The 17,412-nt window shown below is 39.3% G+C and overlaps 1 protein-coding gene across 1 annotated transcript in view; it reads right to left on the reverse strand.

The window, feature by feature from the left end:
• LOC143908266 (protein cortex) overlaps positions 1-17,412 on the reverse strand; it is a 56,531-nt gene that overhangs the window by 4,357 nt on the left and 34,762 nt on the right. The window contains exons 2-8 of the mRNA XM_077425769.1: positions 4,390-4,656; positions 4,236-4,308; positions 3,541-3,711; positions 3,310-3,462; positions 2,364-2,556; positions 1,196-1,403; positions 277-592 (exon numbers count right to left, since the gene is read on the reverse strand). Of these exons, the coding sequence (XP_077281895.1) occupies positions 277-592; positions 1,196-1,403; positions 2,364-2,556; positions 3,310-3,462; positions 3,541-3,711; positions 4,236-4,308; positions 4,390-4,656 (1,381 nt within the window). The remainder of the gene's footprint in view (positions 1-276; positions 593-1,195; positions 1,404-2,363; positions 2,557-3,309; positions 3,463-3,540; positions 3,712-4,235; positions 4,309-4,389; positions 4,657-17,412) is intronic.

Consider the following 17,412-nt stretch of genomic DNA (forward strand, 5'->3'; position numbering starts at 1 on the left):
GTATTATTATAATTTGCGCAATAACGTCTGCATATTTTCCTGACTTGGTTATTTTGTTATTATAATTACACATCTCTCAAAGTCCGACACAAAAGATTTTTATCGATTATAATTTTTAAATAAAAAATGATATTTTTTATTTTTTAACAATAAAATACATATATGCTTCCTCTTTCTTCGTGGAAAAAATCAAAGTGTATACTACGATCACCTCACGGACTTCTTTGAATTGAATTACTCCGAGAGAAAAAGAAAGGGGATATAGGATTTACATACTCAGCTGTTCGTGCGCGGCGTTGAACTTCAAGAAAGAGAGCTGCGTTTCTTTACCCAGTGGCAGCACGTCGACGATCCGATTCAAACTGGCGAGCACCGCGATGATGGCGTATCGGTTGTCTCCCTCCATGTAAGTCCAATGTACGACCAACTCGCCGCTTAACTTATTCCAAACGAGATTTTCTACGCGACCGTTGAACTTAGTACGCACATAAGCTGTCATTGCGCACTTGTTGACGTTCCATAATGACAACGATCCGCTCCTATTTCCACCTATGCAAACCAATCCGGGCACTTTCGGATGCCAGGCGATCGCCTGTCAAGTACGAAACACTTTTGTCATTTTTACCGCTCTTGTCATTGGAAAAATGTGATTTGCGTAGAATAGTATATTGGTCAGCAATTGAAGATAAGTAGATTAAATAAAGTGAAAAAAATGAAAGAGAAAAAAATTATAATAGCTTAATTCTTTACACTGAGGATGGCCTAATATCAGGCCGAAACGTTTGTCAAGTTGCCAATTCTTGACTAATTAAAGATTACGACACTAACATCTTATTGCAATTCTGTGCCCTTTTCAATTTATTTATTGATTTTTAATTCATTTGAGCCTTCTAACAATTACATTATATTTAGATTAATATTAATTTTTAATTGCGAGCGATATTCGGAATAGACAGATTCTCCTGTCGAGCTTCTCGAATTTATCTATACACCAATAGTTAGTTGAAGAAACACCTTTGCTTGGTATTCGTGATTATTCGACCTTTATTGATTATATTGAATCATAGGTTTGCGAAACAAAATTGCCGAAGCTGTATTCAGATTTGCTTCGACCGCAAATCTGAATGATACTTTTCGTAATATTGTTGTACATTCTCGTTAAGGATTATGGTCGAATAACGTTTCGCCGACGTACCTTTACGGGTTTAAAGAATTTAATATCGAAACAGGGAGTCAATTCCGGCCAGGTGAACATTCGAGCGATTTTGTCCTGCCCGGTCGAAATGAGGTATTTGAAATTCGGCGAGAAACTCAGAGTTAGGATGTCAGACGTATGCTCGTAAGTGGAATGCAGCAACTTGCCCGTGTTAGGCTCGTATATCGATATTTTGCCGGCACATCCGCTGCGAATATAATATAATTTTTTATTAGTTTTATATATACATATGTATGTATATATACATTATATACAGGGTCAAGCTTCCAACTGAAAATTTTCAAACGGAACTCTCCATATTGTGGTAGATCGTTAGAAAAGGCATAAAATAAGAAAAATTTTGGCGCAAACCAGAGGTCGATACGTTGATCCGTTCGGGAGTTATTTAGGGTCAAAGTTCGAAAAAGCCCATATTTTTTAATTCTCGAACGGGTATCGACCTCTGGTTTACGCCAAAATTTTTCTTATTTTATGCCCTTTCAAATGATATATTACAATATAGAGGGTTCTAGTTAAAATTTTTAAGTTGGGGTCGCCTTGGGACACAACTCCCCCAACCCCCTTAAATGAGTTACCCCCTCGAAATGATCAAACACGTATTTCGCGATCTTTCATAATTTTTTTGAGCCGTTTTTGAAATATAGGGTGTGAACATTTTTTGTTAATTCTATGTCTATATATTACCGGTTATCAAGTTTGGAGACTGTAACGTGCTAAATAAACATATTTAAACGGTCTGTGCGTCAAAATTCAGGATAGAATTCTATTTATAATTTTATGTGCCCATGAAGAATCAAAATACGCGTATCAAATACATGCCAAACACATGAAAGAACACTCGGCATATAAAGTCATAGCTAGAATTCAATTTTGAATCCTGACGCAAATTATAGTTTGTATAAAACAGATTAAGTTGTCAAAATATAAAAAGTGTATTTTTTTAAATGTCGGCGTATAATGAGTTGCGATATAATACTACAAAATAATAGAATTTTATTTTGTAGCGTTAATTGTTAATTCTAATTGGCTAAAGCGCCTTGCCGGTTTGCTTCCAGGGGAAAGTAATTAAAATACCCATGCATCGACATCCCACGACCTCAAAGAATTCTTAAATATTCAAGAGATTAATTATAGAGTCGATATTCACGTGACAATCTGACGATCGTGAGCTGACCAGCAGATGCAACGTATAATGCAGCCTTCTTTACGGGTCAAATCCAATATACAACTGCAATCGACGTTCCACAAGATCTTCTTTTTCTTCAAATCATATAGCATGAGCATCGAGACTTTTCCAACAAATCCAACAGAAGTGGAGACGGCCATTATCAATTTATTGCCTAAAACATAATGGTAACTCGTGTTACTCTGTAAATTAAAGTGGGACACGTTGTACAATTATTTTCCACTTATCTTTCAATAGAATCTCAATTTCAGCAGGCGCAACAAAAAAAACATCATTCTTATACCTTCTGAACTTTTGTTAGCGTTAAAAAGTGACATAAAAAAAGATATGTATTCTCTAAAAGTAGAAGAGTGAAATGTTACTCAAACCGAGTGTAATGCAAATATATAACGAAAAGTGAAAATTGAGCCTGCACACTTCGAGTGATTCGCCACTCAAAAGAAAGAGTAAAATTGTGCTTTATAAGTTGGAGTGAAATCGCATTTCATTTGAGTGAAAGGACTTTTTTCGAGTGCAGCAGATCAGTGTCCATAAGAGCGAATTATGCCACTCTACAATTTTGAGTGAAAAATTTCACTCGGTTAGTCATTTATCATAGCTTTAGAGTAAGATCGCATCACTCCGGTAGAGTAGCCGCTCTAAAAATTTGAGTGAAAAATTCACTCCTACCTTATGAGCACCCGCATTTACTCAAATTAGAGTGACAACTCTCTTTTTTGGAGTGTCTACCGCAATCACTCTAATATATTAATGGCGCGACAACTCTACGATATTTGGAGAGTATATTTATAAAAAAGCATTGTAGTCATATCGCCTAGACCTGCCGCGGAGTGTCACATTATTCAAGGTATAAAAATTGCTGTTCGCGCGATACATTAGCTTCGTATATCGCTCGATGCTGACTCACCGTCGCTGCTCCATTTAACGTTGATGATTTTATTGAAATTGGTTTTGTACGATGACAACTTTTCGCCGTTTTTATCAAATATATTTAAATAATTGCAATCGGTCACGGCGAACATGTCGTTGCAGCTCCAGTCGACCACCCTGATATTATCACCTTCAACACCAAAAGTCGTTTGAGAGAAGGGAATTTAAAAGATAAACCTGAGTACTTTGAATTGATTGCGATACGTACTACGCAAAGGGAATTGATCGGGCATGGACAACATCTTTTCCGCGCTTCCTATCAGGGTCCACCTGCGCGGCGCGCACTTCCAGCTTCCCTTCGTCTCGTATTCCGGACGCGGCGGGTCCCGAGGCCGCACTATCGAGCCGCTAAAGCGTAAAATCTTGTCTTGATTTAATTCTGCCAAGAAGCATATTCCACTGTAATTCATTGTACGCTGGAAACATGGAAAAATCCTAAACGCAACGATATGACTATTGTTTGTATTCAACTTTAATTTATAATTTGCGCTAGTAGAATTCAAAATTCTATTTTTCTCGCACTAAATAAAATTCAGAATAGAATTCTATTTATAATTTTATGCGCTGTATATAACGTGAGAAACATTTGAAAACTTAGAAATATGCATATATATACATATATATATATATATATATATATATATATATATATTCAAATATTCATACGTGTGTATCAAAATTTCAAAATACACGGCATATAAAATTGTAAATAAAATTCTATCCTGAAATCTAACGCAAATTATAAAATTCGCTTGAAGTATAGCCTTTAGAATTTTTGTTTATTTAGAAAATAAAAAATAATAAATTGAAGAATTATTTACACGGGCATATTTTTATATTAATTAGCACAATTATATACCAATTGGATGTGCATGCATCAATTTCATTGCAATCAGACATTACCTGGCATTATAGCTCGCTCCATCATTATAGCACGCAAAGCTTTACGTCGGTACGTAACATCCAGCGAATCGACCTATTTTTTTTTTTTTTTTTTAAAGAAAATCAAAATGTGATTACGCAATTGAGAGCTTGATAATGTTTCGCATATTCATACCTGTTCACAAACGTCTATTACATGCGTATCCTCTTCCTCATCTGTCGTGTCGTCCTTTTTTAATAGATAACGAGCCATCTCGAAACTGTAGCCGCGTCGGCACGGTAAGAATCTATCTCCCGAATAGATCTGTTTCGATATCAACGGACACGCTTTGATTTTTATTTTGCAGTTTGGATACTGAAATTTCTGCGCGTCACATTGCTCGGGACTCTCGCTGATAGCTTCGTGCGGGGTAGACGACAGAAGCCATTTCCGTGGAATAACCTTTTGATAAGACGTAAAAATCGTATATATCTTATAAAAAAAATATATATATATATATAATAAAAATTAAACTAATATATATATGGGAATATACATATATCATATACACAGCTAGTTGTTGGCTAAGTGCTGGGATATATGATAAAAAAAAGAGATGATTATAGAGACTGATAGACGTTGAGTTTTTGAGAGGTTGTAAGAATCATATCTAAAATGTGATAAAAAGGATATTCTGGGAGAAAAAAGAACGCGATTAAGCAACTTTGGGGCTCACGATTAGTAATCAAATTATTTGGATATCGTAACCCTAATTTTACGTATTTGGACTAAAAATAACATCGCGTAACTAAAAGTCATAATTATTCTATCTATTTCAAAGATTTTTAAGTTATACACTAGTCAAGTCTCTCAAGTTCTATCAATATTCAGTTATGCAAAGATAATGTTCACTTAAGGAGCGTTAACCAAAATGTTAAAATGCATAACTGTGGGCCAAATCGGTAAAAATTTTTCCCAGAGTATAAGAGACGTATATAGATAAACAAAAGCAGCATAACATTTAGTTATAGAGTTATATTTCCTGTACGATCATGTTAATAGGTGCAATCAGTGAGTGGCATTCAGTATTATAGGTATAACCGCTCACTGAGCGGCTAAACAGCAGTCAAGAAGTTTATTTCTAATTTTTGACATGCTCTGTGATCCTATCAAATTGTAAGTGTAAAGGTTTGAATATGCATAAAAAAATAGTAAGCTATGAGTATTGATAATAAAAAAATAAACTATTGTATATTAGTTTATTTTAATTTTTATGTATATATGTAATTGGATAATGTTATTAGATATTACATTAGAGTATTTGATTTTTTTGCCTAATTGTTTCACATAGTGTGAAATTAAATAAAGCATATTTTATTAGTTTTATATTAAATATTTAAATATATGTTTTTTTTTAGCTTTAAAAAGAATTTATATTATATAATAACTAATACCTATTATTTTTTCCTGCACATTAAAATATTCTCTTATTATCTACGTGTAAAAATTCAATCAAATAATAATTATATTGTTAATACAAAATTATATTTTAATTCAATTCGATTCGAAAGTATTTAATTCGCTTCGATTCGAATAAAATTTTGTCGATTCGATTCGACATAAAAAATCCTTGATTCGCATATCTCTAGTTCTAATGAAAATTTTTCATCGAACAATAAAGCATTATGATCTTGCATGCAAGTTGGGCTGCGGGCTGGGATTGCACATTTCACGAAAGAGCTAGTTTGCAGAGAGACGCAAAGTTTGTACGCCCGGGATTATTTCAGATTTTAGCATGTATTTCTCGGATTTATCTCTAACGAAGACTAATCCTTCAGTACATCAGTGTGATCGATTGATCGCCACTCAATCGTCAGCCCGCGACCGTCGCGCGGCTAATTGAAAGCTTCATTCCCACGGTGAATCGGTGGAGCGCACGGTGGGGCGCGAACCGGTCAGCGACGACGTTATATGCGATGCGAAAACGCCACGTATACGCGCCGCGCAGTTCGTGGGCCGTATCACCTGCGGTAAACTCTACTGTCTCTGCAGGGGATGCTCCTCGAAATGAGAGACAATAAATTTAAAGAATAAGAGAGAAGAGTAAGAGAGAGAGAGAAAGAGAGAGAGAGAGAGAGAGAGAGAGAGAAAGAAACGGCGGTCGCTATACGACACCCTGATCTAAACAGCGCCAGCGTTTTCTTCGTCGCGAGCGTTCAAGCAAGCGCTCAATGCGAGTCCAACGCGTTACATTTAATTCCGATATACGTTACATTCAATTTCCATGACGTGGATATTGTTATTTCGTAACATTCACGAAACGCCATAAAATGGTATTCGTGCATAAAATGCTACGCTACGAAACGAGTCGCGTCGCCGACTTGCCGCGAGCGATCTACGAAAATCAAGCGAGATTTTGAAGGGAACAAAATTAATTCTTTTTGTCTTTCACGTCGGGGATTCGACGGAATTTTCCATTTTACGCCTTGACTCGCGTTCGCGTAGCAAACCGAGACATCCCAGGGGAAGCGGTTTACGCACTTCGCTGCAACAGACAGCAGGCTGCAGTGCGCCGCGCAGAAAGAGAAAAGATTTTACCAGACGTAAAATCCAAAATTTTCTACGTCCGAGAGAGCGGCTGAGTGCGGAGGGTGCCGCTGGATAATTTCTGCTGGCGGCATTATGCACGAAGGGGTAATACCTTATACCGACCATTGTACCCCCTGCGAACATCTGGCTGTCCGGGTTAGTGATGGATGAGACAAGTTACCGAACCTGATTCCCGTAGCTGGACCCAATCTCACATATACACACGCTTGAAAAAGAAAAAAAAAGGGAGAATGCTCTTGTATACGCTCGCGCACGTCGCGTCTTATATAAAACCTTAATTAATTTGCAAGATATCAAACAAACTCTCGGGAGAAATAATTTCACGCACGTTTGCGTTGCAAAAATATAAGATTTATCTGGCTGCATACAAAAGCGTAATATTTATTCTATACCTATATAACTTCGTGATTATATTACATGGCGCGTTTCCGAGAATCTTAAAAAAGGATATAAGAATCTAAAATACATACATTTTGTTGAGTTTGTATAATTCTTGTAATTTGGTTGCGTCACAACGGCGGTTTGATCGCGGTTGGTTGTAGCGCCTCTAGCGCTAGTTGACTATGTGACGGTGATGTAACTGCGCGTGCGCGAGGAAGGAAGAAGATAAGATGGCGAAAGGACGTTGAAGCGCATTGTACGTATCGTAACGATCTCACGCAATAAAGGTGAAATCCAGTGAATACAGTCCACTCTACCTTCAATACCTCAACACGTACACACACATTCTATATACATCTCATTAAATTAAAATAAAAGGCTCAGGCATTTCCTGCTCTAAGAGACTTATTTGTTTATCTCGTATATCGATTTTATTTTCGCTCGGGCGAAACATTTAAATGTGGAAAATCAAAATCTTGTTTCTCTTAAGGAGGTTGAAGCGATCCAGTTGAGTCAATTGACGGTTTAGAAAAAAGTTTTTTATTAGGTCATTAAAAAATCTGTATTAGGTATCATTTTATTCTCCATACGCTGCTATTGCATAAAACGTACAGTAAAAGTATTATATTATGCATCTTTATATTTTAATTAGCTAAAAACGAAACACTTTTTTGCCAATATGCCAACTTGAAAACTTGTGGTATTGCTAATTATTTCAATATAAAAATGGCATGAATATATGTTTTGCCGTTGATAGAATGAAATAATGATTCTTACTGGTAGCTCCCTTGACAATTATATAAGCTATCGGTTTTTTAATAACTTTCCGTCGATTATATTAAATACGATTGAAACTTGGCAACGTTTCACTTTTATGGGGTTGGTAGCAGTACTCGCCTCCGTGTTGTGTAACGGCAGTTGCTAAACGTAAACATGCCGGTGAATTCTCTGTCATTCTGGATAAGGTTAGGTGCCCGCAATTTGGCTATACCCAAATCCTGTCGGTATGTGCACGTTTTTGGTTCTCTTCCGTGCTGTGTTTACTATATTTTGTGGTAATGTCAACGATTTTTGAGTTCTCTTTTATGTTATGTTCACAATTTTTTGGTTTTCTTTCGTTAGATTCATGATTTTTTGGTTTTATTTCCAAAGAGAATAAAAAAATCGTGGACATAGCACGGAAGAGAACCACAAAAATGTGCACATACCGACAGGATTCGGGTACAGCCAAAACGCGGGCGACGCTGCGTTGCCACATCTACCTACTCGCGAACTATCAACTGCTATTTCAGTCTAATTTCGATTGCTTTAACTTGTAATATATTTGTTATTAGATGGTGAATACGTGTTTTCTTGCGTTCTAAATGTTCGCATTAATTTACTGTACGCGTAGGCACGTTTTTTTGAGCGTTTATATAGACTAGATATTAAGAAAATTGGGATCAATCATCGCCGTCAACGCTTTCTCCATATAACCCCATGTAAAACGACGCATTTTTGGAAATTAATATCTCAGCTTCTGGATGGTCAATAAATCTGAAATAATTCTCACACATGCGCGGTAGATCCTATACTATCATATATATTTTTTACAAACTAAAATCTAGAGTTGACCAAACTGCTTCAACCTCCTTAAATATCTCAAGCGTTCAAAAATGAATTCCAATTTCAAAACGAGATTCCAGTTTGTGGCGATATGTGCTTATACGATAACACCGCCACGCCGCCGCGCGCCGCGCCGCACCGGCCAGCTAGGTATACGATCGCGCGACGCAACGCGACGATCTAAAATCGCTCGGAGCTAAGCGACTCGTAAGCACGACGATCTCCCTCCACTTTCGACACCCGTTACGAGAGTAGCATTAGATCGTACGTTAGACACGCGATTGGCTCCCGCCGGATGCGAAGAGGTTGGGCCAGATGGGCCATCAGGGGGCACATGACGCGATTGGCAGCACAAACAGCGGAGGAAGGGGGGACAAAACGAGTTAGCGAATCCATAGCGTCACTATAAACGAATTATTACGCCTGTTTATTGGTTTTCCTTGTTTACGAGCTTGTTCCGTCCGTGAAACGACTAATTAATTAATTAACCTCGCCATTGATTCAACTGAATAGCATTAGTGGAGCGAATACATTACCGAAGCGATTACATGCATTAAGACGTAATATAAATTAATTAAAGTACATCAAGTACAATTTATCAATTAGAGGCAAGAAAGAAGTTATTTTCGTAATCCTATACCTGTAATAAAATTGCTAACAAAAAATCTATTTCAAATTAAAAAAAAATCTAATAGAAAATTGAGTAGAAAATCGCTAATCTGTACGTTTACTACTTTATTTATTTTTAATAATAGTTTGATTAATTACTTATAAAGGAAATATATGTATCAAAGATTTTTTAAGATTTGTTACTTATTTAATTATATAACATGTCAATTTTTAATACATATTGCTGACTTTGATATAATTTGTGTGAATATTTATTTAAAAAAAATAAATATTAAAATATAAAATATTTGGTATGAAAATTTAGTAAGTATTAATATATATTGTCAAAACATTATCGCATACAGAAAAGTTTAAAATAAAGGTAAATTAATTCTAATTTAATTTCTAATTCGAGACATTGATTAGTTACAAATAGGATAAGGAGAGACTATTTTAGTTAATGGAAAAAATAGATAAAACATTTTTAAGACAATAAGTAATATGAAAGCTTCTCCCTACCCTGAAAATTGAAAAGTTCCTCTCTGTCTTAAAAATATGTTATCCAATTTTTTCTTTAACTGACTCAAATAACCCCCTGTTATTCTAGTTGGTTTAGAAATTGTAAATGTTAAACGTAAATAAATTTCAATAAAATTCCATTATCTCTTAAAATTAGTAAAACATTTTTTGGGCGGCAACTGACATTTTTCTTTTTTTCTCAAGATTTTCTTCTGTGAATACATTTTAAAATTCTTCACGGTTGAATTTCCAACTAATTTCTTCAAACAAAATAGTTTTAAAATAAATTTTCTATATACAAAATAATAATTTTAATACAAGATATTCTTATACGCAATCAATAATAGAATGCTATTATTCCTCTAGGCTGACAAAATCTCGCGGTACGCGTCGCGCGCCGGAAGACACGAGAGCGATTTTCCCGTGCGTCTTGATCGAGGGCGCGAAATGCGTGCGCCGAGATTAAGTGGGGGGACACGGCCCTCTCCCGGGCTTCGAGACGGAGCGCAGGACGCGGAATGCACGACGTAGGACGTAGGACGTAGATTCTCCGCGGGTGGGGAGTCCTCCGGTACACAGCATCCTTCCTTCGCAGCGGCGAAGCGACCGAACTGGTCCTGAGAGACATGGCGAGGGGGGCTCGTGAGCCGGAGCCGGGGCCGTGGCGTGGCGGGCCCCGTTTCTGGGTCCGCTGTCTGCAGCCCTCAGTCGCTCGCTGATGCTTGGACGAGCAGGAGTGTCAAGTTATCCTAAGGCACGACTCGTCGCGATTTTGCTAATTTTTAATTTTTTGGGGGGAGAAGGGAAGGGAGGTGGGATGGAGACAAGAAAAGGGTAATGATTCGCGCTCGCGCCGACTTCGAATCGACATCCGGTCGACCGCCGCTATCTCGTTTTGCCGAGTCGGCCGAGCGAATAATCGAGATCAACTCTCGAAGATCACCGAGAATAATCCAGGATATTCGAGTTGTCACGTAGTGGGATCGCAAGGAAGGTGGTGGAAAGAAAATCTGAGATGAGTTTTCTCCCTCTTTTGGATCTTGAAACAGCGGGATCGATAACGACTCAATGATCGCTATTTCACGCCACTCGATTCTTGCCACTCTCTATCTCGAGCCCCGCTTCCCGCCCTGTGGGTCCTGATCAATGATCAATCAGTTTGTTGCGGACAATTAACCGATGTCCTGCGATCTGCGCCAAATTAGAAACGGAGTATCGAGATATTGATAACGAAACATAGACGTACATACGGATATTTCGCCGAGAAGTGTCGATTGACAGTGCAATTTTACTGTTTAATTGAATTTACTGTAGATCACCTCCGTATCACAACCTTAATCAAATTATCGACATTGAAGACAAATCGATAGGTAAGGGCACGATGAAAGGACCCCCTCCTTCCCCTCTCCAAGACGATAGAAGAAGATTACAAAGTTATATCCAAAGTTTCAATCGTTTCCCTCGGAGTTCGCTCGAGAGTCTGTGCTTCCCGTAACTCGTCATCGTACGTTGCGAAAGGGATACGTTATAATATTTTATCGTCTTGTGTGAGGAGGACGGTTTAATTTCTGAACTGTCAGTGTGCAGAACAGACAAATCTTTAAAAAAAAAAAAAAAAAAAAAAGAAAGAAAACCACGGATGTGTTATCATGACTAGACAGTATTGGTCAATGTTACAGAAAAATTGACGCTCTTGCTTGACGTTGAACAAGAGTTTCTCGTAAGACTTTGTGATCGCAATCGTTCCATATGAAAAATACATCTCAGTTCACATCAGTTCGTTTTGGGTGGCTTCGGCGCCTATGCCACGAGGCGTGGTTCGTCGCAGACGAGTTTTGCCGCGAATGGGTCACGCGATAAAATTCGTCGAACATCGATGGATTATCGCGGAAGATTTCCGGTAGAATCGCGAGCGTATACCGCCGTCGGTCGTCGCCGATATGATCGCGTTCTTACATAGTGCGTTTGGATTCCGATGTGCGTGCCGAGTTGGATTACGCCGCGGGGTTACTCGACGGAGTGATCGAGGAAGTGGGAGTCGGCTGTGATCACCGCGCGGCCGCGCCGAGCTGAGCCGCGCCGCGCCGGTCGGGATCGATCGAGCGGAAAGGCAAAAAATCATTCCGGCAAACGAGGATCCCGGAGGCCTCGCGTCGTTACAAGGATCAAGGATCAATGATCTCGGTGCGATGATTTTTCGAATTCTCTGCGGGGAAATACAGTTAGGCGTTTTAATGTTTTCCCCGGTCGCTCACCGTGGATATCTCGGAAACCGCGTCGAGAGTAAACGAGTAACACGCGCGCCACGGTTGGAATAATACTTTATTTATGGAGACGATCGCACGAATCTCTCTGATCCCATCGCTTCCGCCAGGCGAATGCAAGATCTTCGACGGGTGACTTCAAGCCGCTCGCGCTATAACGAAACGTCACGCCTCTATACTCTATGTGTTTTCAAGACAAGACTTATTTTGCTATGTGGAGAAAGAAAGAGAAAGAGTGACCGATAAAAAAAGAGAGATTTATCAACTTTCTGCAAATTTAGAACGTGAAAGATAGGCCGCCTTGCAACTATAATACCTCGTATGCTCGATAAACATAAAACAGATGAGTACAAGATCGTATTGTAAGCTGCGAAAAATCAAAAGTATTCTTTATGCGCGGCCAAACAGAAGGAATTCCCTCTCGACAGGAGACTAGATGGTAATTATAAGTTCCACGCCGATGTTAAAGGGAATGGGCAGTTTATACCGAGACTGCAAGCGGTAGATAGATACGCGAGATTATGTAAGCTGCAGAAGGCTCGACGCACGAGTGACACGTGAAGGAATAAAGCACAACGTCTGGAGAAGCTGAGGCAAACGCGAACGCGAACAGACCTCGCGCCACCTTCGCTGAGGAGGAAACGTCTCTGGAGACTTCGACGCGTGCACAGGAACTTCGCTGGTAAGTCAATGCATTGCAAGCTGCACCGAGTTCTCCCTCACCCCCCCTCCCGCAACTAAATTTTGAACTACGAGAAATTCGACTTTTTTCAATCTAAGTATAAAACATTGTAGATATTAAAGCAGGGAGACGCCTGAATACTGAAACCTTTTTAATCAAATACTTTTCGGCTTTAATCCACGGATCGATCGTGGCGTTATACGTTTATTTTTCCATTCCCGTGACACCCTCTCGCAAAGTAACGTCTGCGCCTCCCGGCGATTGCCCATCCCGCTGTATTTTTTTCCTCCGTGATAATTCCTATAGATAGCAAGAAACACAGCCGTGCCATTGTTTTACCGGATATGTATTAACGGAAAAGCAGGTCTCTTTCCCGAGCTATCGTTCTCAATCAGCCGCGGCGGCTTGATATCGTCAGCATGATTTTGTGTTATTATCTCCTGGCAAAAACTCGTTTAATTATCATTGCCTTACATGCGTTATTGGCCTCTAAACAGTCTAAACTACAGCGGAGATATACCAACATCTTTTTTTTTCGTCATATTATTCTGTTATCTAATGAGGATAAAAATTGTGAGGAACGGAGCAGAGATACGTTTTCAACGGTTTGACTCGCGATACGGAAGTATCGGGTTAAAGATATAAAAAAAAAAGAAGATAAAGAGATACAAGAGCGAACGTGAAGATATGAAGGTCGGAAAGATGACACACGAGGCGCTATCTGTCATCTTCAAAGTCTACAATGAGCTTAGGATTCTTTCTTCGCTGAAACTGGTTTCGAGCGCGATACTCGATTTTCAGACACTTCCGCCACGCGTTGCGAGTCTATGAAACGCGCAAGTGCAGTCATTACGAGGACAACGATAAACTTCGAACCCCTTCTAGAATACAGACCTCTCGGCGATCGCGACCTCACGCGCTCTTAATCCTGTCGAGGTACAATGATCGTGAGTTGGCCGGTTATCGAGTTAACTGCGGCGATAACTTAATTCGTAATACGACTTTATTGTTGCCGGAGATCTCGAGTTTCGTCTCTCTCTCTCTCTCTCTCTCTCTCTCTCTCTCTCTCTCTCTCTCTCTCTCTCTCTCTCTCTATTTCTCCTTTTTCTTAACTCATGAAAACACATTACGTCCTTATTGCATATGCTTTCGGAAGTTGAAACCCTTAAATGTTTGACTGTCACTCGGTAAATGTCTGACGCTCGTTTGGATCACGACATCAGCGTAGTTCTCGGTGTAAGAGGAATCGCGAGCGTCAATAAAATTATAATGGTATATATATAAGTCGAGCGATCCAAGAGGGAATCAAAATATACTGTTTACTCGTACGGAAACATTCCGCACGTCTTCTTCGTCCATCGGATTATTTCATTTCGAACGGTTTGATCGGGAGAGAACCCGCGAGAGGAATTTTTCGCCACGCGAGCTCGTTATCGTGGTATAATATTGGCATGCAACGCGGCGCAACTCGCGCCGAACTCGCTTGCTTATGGAGTTAAGGTAGTTCGATGATAAAGGGCATGATAAAGGGCGAAGTCACAACAATGTTTATGATTTTTTTATCAAATCATTTATATGATCATAAAAAAATAGGATGATGCATTGCAAAGCTTCGTAACGACGTAAAAAGACCATTAGTAAGTAATTTTTACGTTGTAAAATAATATTTTGCCTGAAATAGATTAAAATGAAGTGTGTGTTAATGCGTCGCTTGACTAATTTTCAACTTGTGCCAACTCTTGAGTGCTCTACTTCGGAGATTATTTCGATTGAATTATTGCGTTATTATGGCGATTTACTGAAGTACAGTAATTTCGCCACAAAGTGCATGTAATTTTTTACATAAACAATTTTTCTCGTTGCCCTCATGTACGAGATGAGGGCAGCGACTTGGCAACGCCAATTAAACAGTTCGTGCGGTTGGTACACTTGTTTGTCTTTGCGCTCACTCACACCTAACGTACACCTAACCTTACGCCGACGATCCCAGCGTGCGGCGTTGCCACGTCGCCACGCACGAGTTGTGAAAATCAGCGCTTGAGCACCGGAAACCAAACTTTAATTATTAATTTAAAAAAAACTGTCCGGTGGATCGTGTTCACTTTCAACTATAGGCTTCCTTACAGTGTCCTCTTTCTATCGATATATAAGTATTGTTCGGACATTTTTGGCAAAAGATTTTTTGCAAACTCGTGTTATTCATAGGAAAATATCTCTTTTCCTATTAGACCAATGTTAAAATTACCTAATTTTGAAATTAAATATCTTGAGAACGGGACGGTGAATTATCTTCTTTCTGGGCTTAATCGATTCAGGAGAGTTCCTTTTTTCGATATAAAAAATATAACCTATCATTTTTGGCAAAAGTCGTTCATCATCGAACTACCTTAAGATAGTCGTCTCGTCAGGGCATGTATTAGATAAAGTTTTTGATTTCGGATTTTATATCAAATTATATGATCAGCTTTGCAGTCGATTTTTTCTGTGGCTCCTTACCGACTATTTACTCTAGAAATTCAATCTCGAAAATCACAAATTTTGCATTACTTCATACAGACGGCCAGAAAAAGAAGGCTCTATCACGATTTCAATCACATATTTTCGCATTTTTCGATTAGATGAAGTGAGAAAAAACATTGCTTTTTGTACATTAGATTTCGAAGAAACCGATGCAACCATAAAATATATAGTTTACCGGAGATTTCGCTGCTAATTTTTTAGTTTATTTTAGTGAAAATGCGGTAATCGAGCAGACATTTTTTGGTCGAGGTGAGGTTGGAAAGACTTGGCAACGCCGCTGGCTAATCACTGTTTGCAGGTTATGGGGCTCGTCTTTCTTTAGCCGAATTGGATAGTGATTGACACCCCTGTCATGCGTTTTGAAACCCTTTCTCAGTAACTGTCAAAATTCAATCGAAAAGTATTTTTCTCACTTGTAACCTTTCTCGACGACTCGCATGATCAGCTGATCAAAACGGAGTCAAAAATGAGAAAAATTACATAATTTGGAAAAAGTAACATACTTTGTCACGTATGAAATTTTACACCATAATTCATAAAATTATTTTTTCCTTAGCAAAAATTGCCTGAAATATATTTCTGAACGTAAAAACCTACAACAGTCACATGACTAGCACGTAGCGAGACGCCTACCTTAACGGCAGCAATAACTTTTGTGGCGACTTCGTCGCTTCTCCGCCGATCTAACGAGTCGTCGCGGCAACAACCTACGCGAGCGTAGAGGTCTGCGCCTCGGTTTCACAACTCTTTCTCCACCTACTTGCGCTCCTCCTCCCGCGATTGTAAGTGGCGCGTCTCGATTGGAGTATATAGCTGGCTCGTGAGGCACAGCGTGGCCCCCTCTCCCCCCGCCTCCCCGCGTGCCCCCGGCGAGGGGGTTACCACGACGAGAGTGCCCGAGAGAGACCACGCGAGAGCCGTGCCAGGAGCCGAGCCGCTTCGATGGGCCCACCGGTCTCAAATATCACGATTTAAAGCATAGCTTAACTGCGCAATAACTTTGCGCACTTTCTAGGCGCTGATAACGTATCCCCCTCGTCGTGTTATCCCGCTTCCTCGTCGCTATTCGAGAGTAACCCGTCCCCGGTGGTGCCTCGATAACAGGTCGGGCTGATTATAGAAAACCTTTATATATCTAAAAATGTGCATGAATAATTTTATATATGTATATTATACACATTATTATTTAATAATTTCATATGTATATGTGTATAATATAGATAATACGTTTTTTATATTAAAATAAAATACATGAAATTTTGATTTTAAGAAACACTTTCAAGGTAAATAACAATCGTGAAATTAACACGTTAGAATTAAACATTTTGCGTCTACATGTCTACATCACGTAATCAAGTAGAGTACATTTTTGTCTCTCTCTCCCTCTCTCTCTTTCTTGAGATAAATTCTTATTAAATTTTACACCCTGCGCCGCGAGATGAATGTCGTGGGATGTGTTTCGTCGTAGGAGGTCCCCCGTCCCCCCGAAAAACCCTCGAAGACCTACGAACGCGAGCGATGCCATGCCCTGGCCCCAACGGTAGGTCACGATGATCGATCTGCTGTAGCAAGCGCGCGGTTATGCTCGCTGCGCGCATGCGGCGATAGCGTTCCTGTCTTGTCTTTGTCAAACGGTTATATATCTCTTTCGTCGTAACCCTCCCGATCTGCAGCGCAACTTCACGGCTTATGTAATTCCTCATGCGTTCGTAAATTAATTAACGGACATATGCGCCCGCGTGACACGCGGCCATGAATTATTGGGCGGCTCAGATACAGTTTTATCTCTTACAAAACATAAGTTACAAAAATTTACAATTTTTTTTATATACATACAATTTACTCTCTAAAAGTCGAAGAGTGAAATATCACTCAAAACGAGTGAAATGCAAATGTAACGAAAAGTGAAAATTGAACCTAGGCACTTCGAGTGAACCATTCTAGAAAAAAGTTAAATTGCGTTCTATAAGTTGGAGTGAAATCGCACTCCATTCGAGTGAAAGGGCACTCTTTTCGAGTACAGTAGAT

The sequence above is a fragment of the Temnothorax americanus genome, unplaced genomic scaffold, assembly GCF_048541705.1.
Source record: "Temnothorax americanus isolate GAGA-0224 unplaced genomic scaffold, ASM4854170v1 Scaffold90, whole genome shotgun sequence".
Lineage (NCBI taxonomy): Eukaryota > Metazoa > Arthropoda > Insecta > Hymenoptera > Formicidae > Temnothorax > Temnothorax americanus.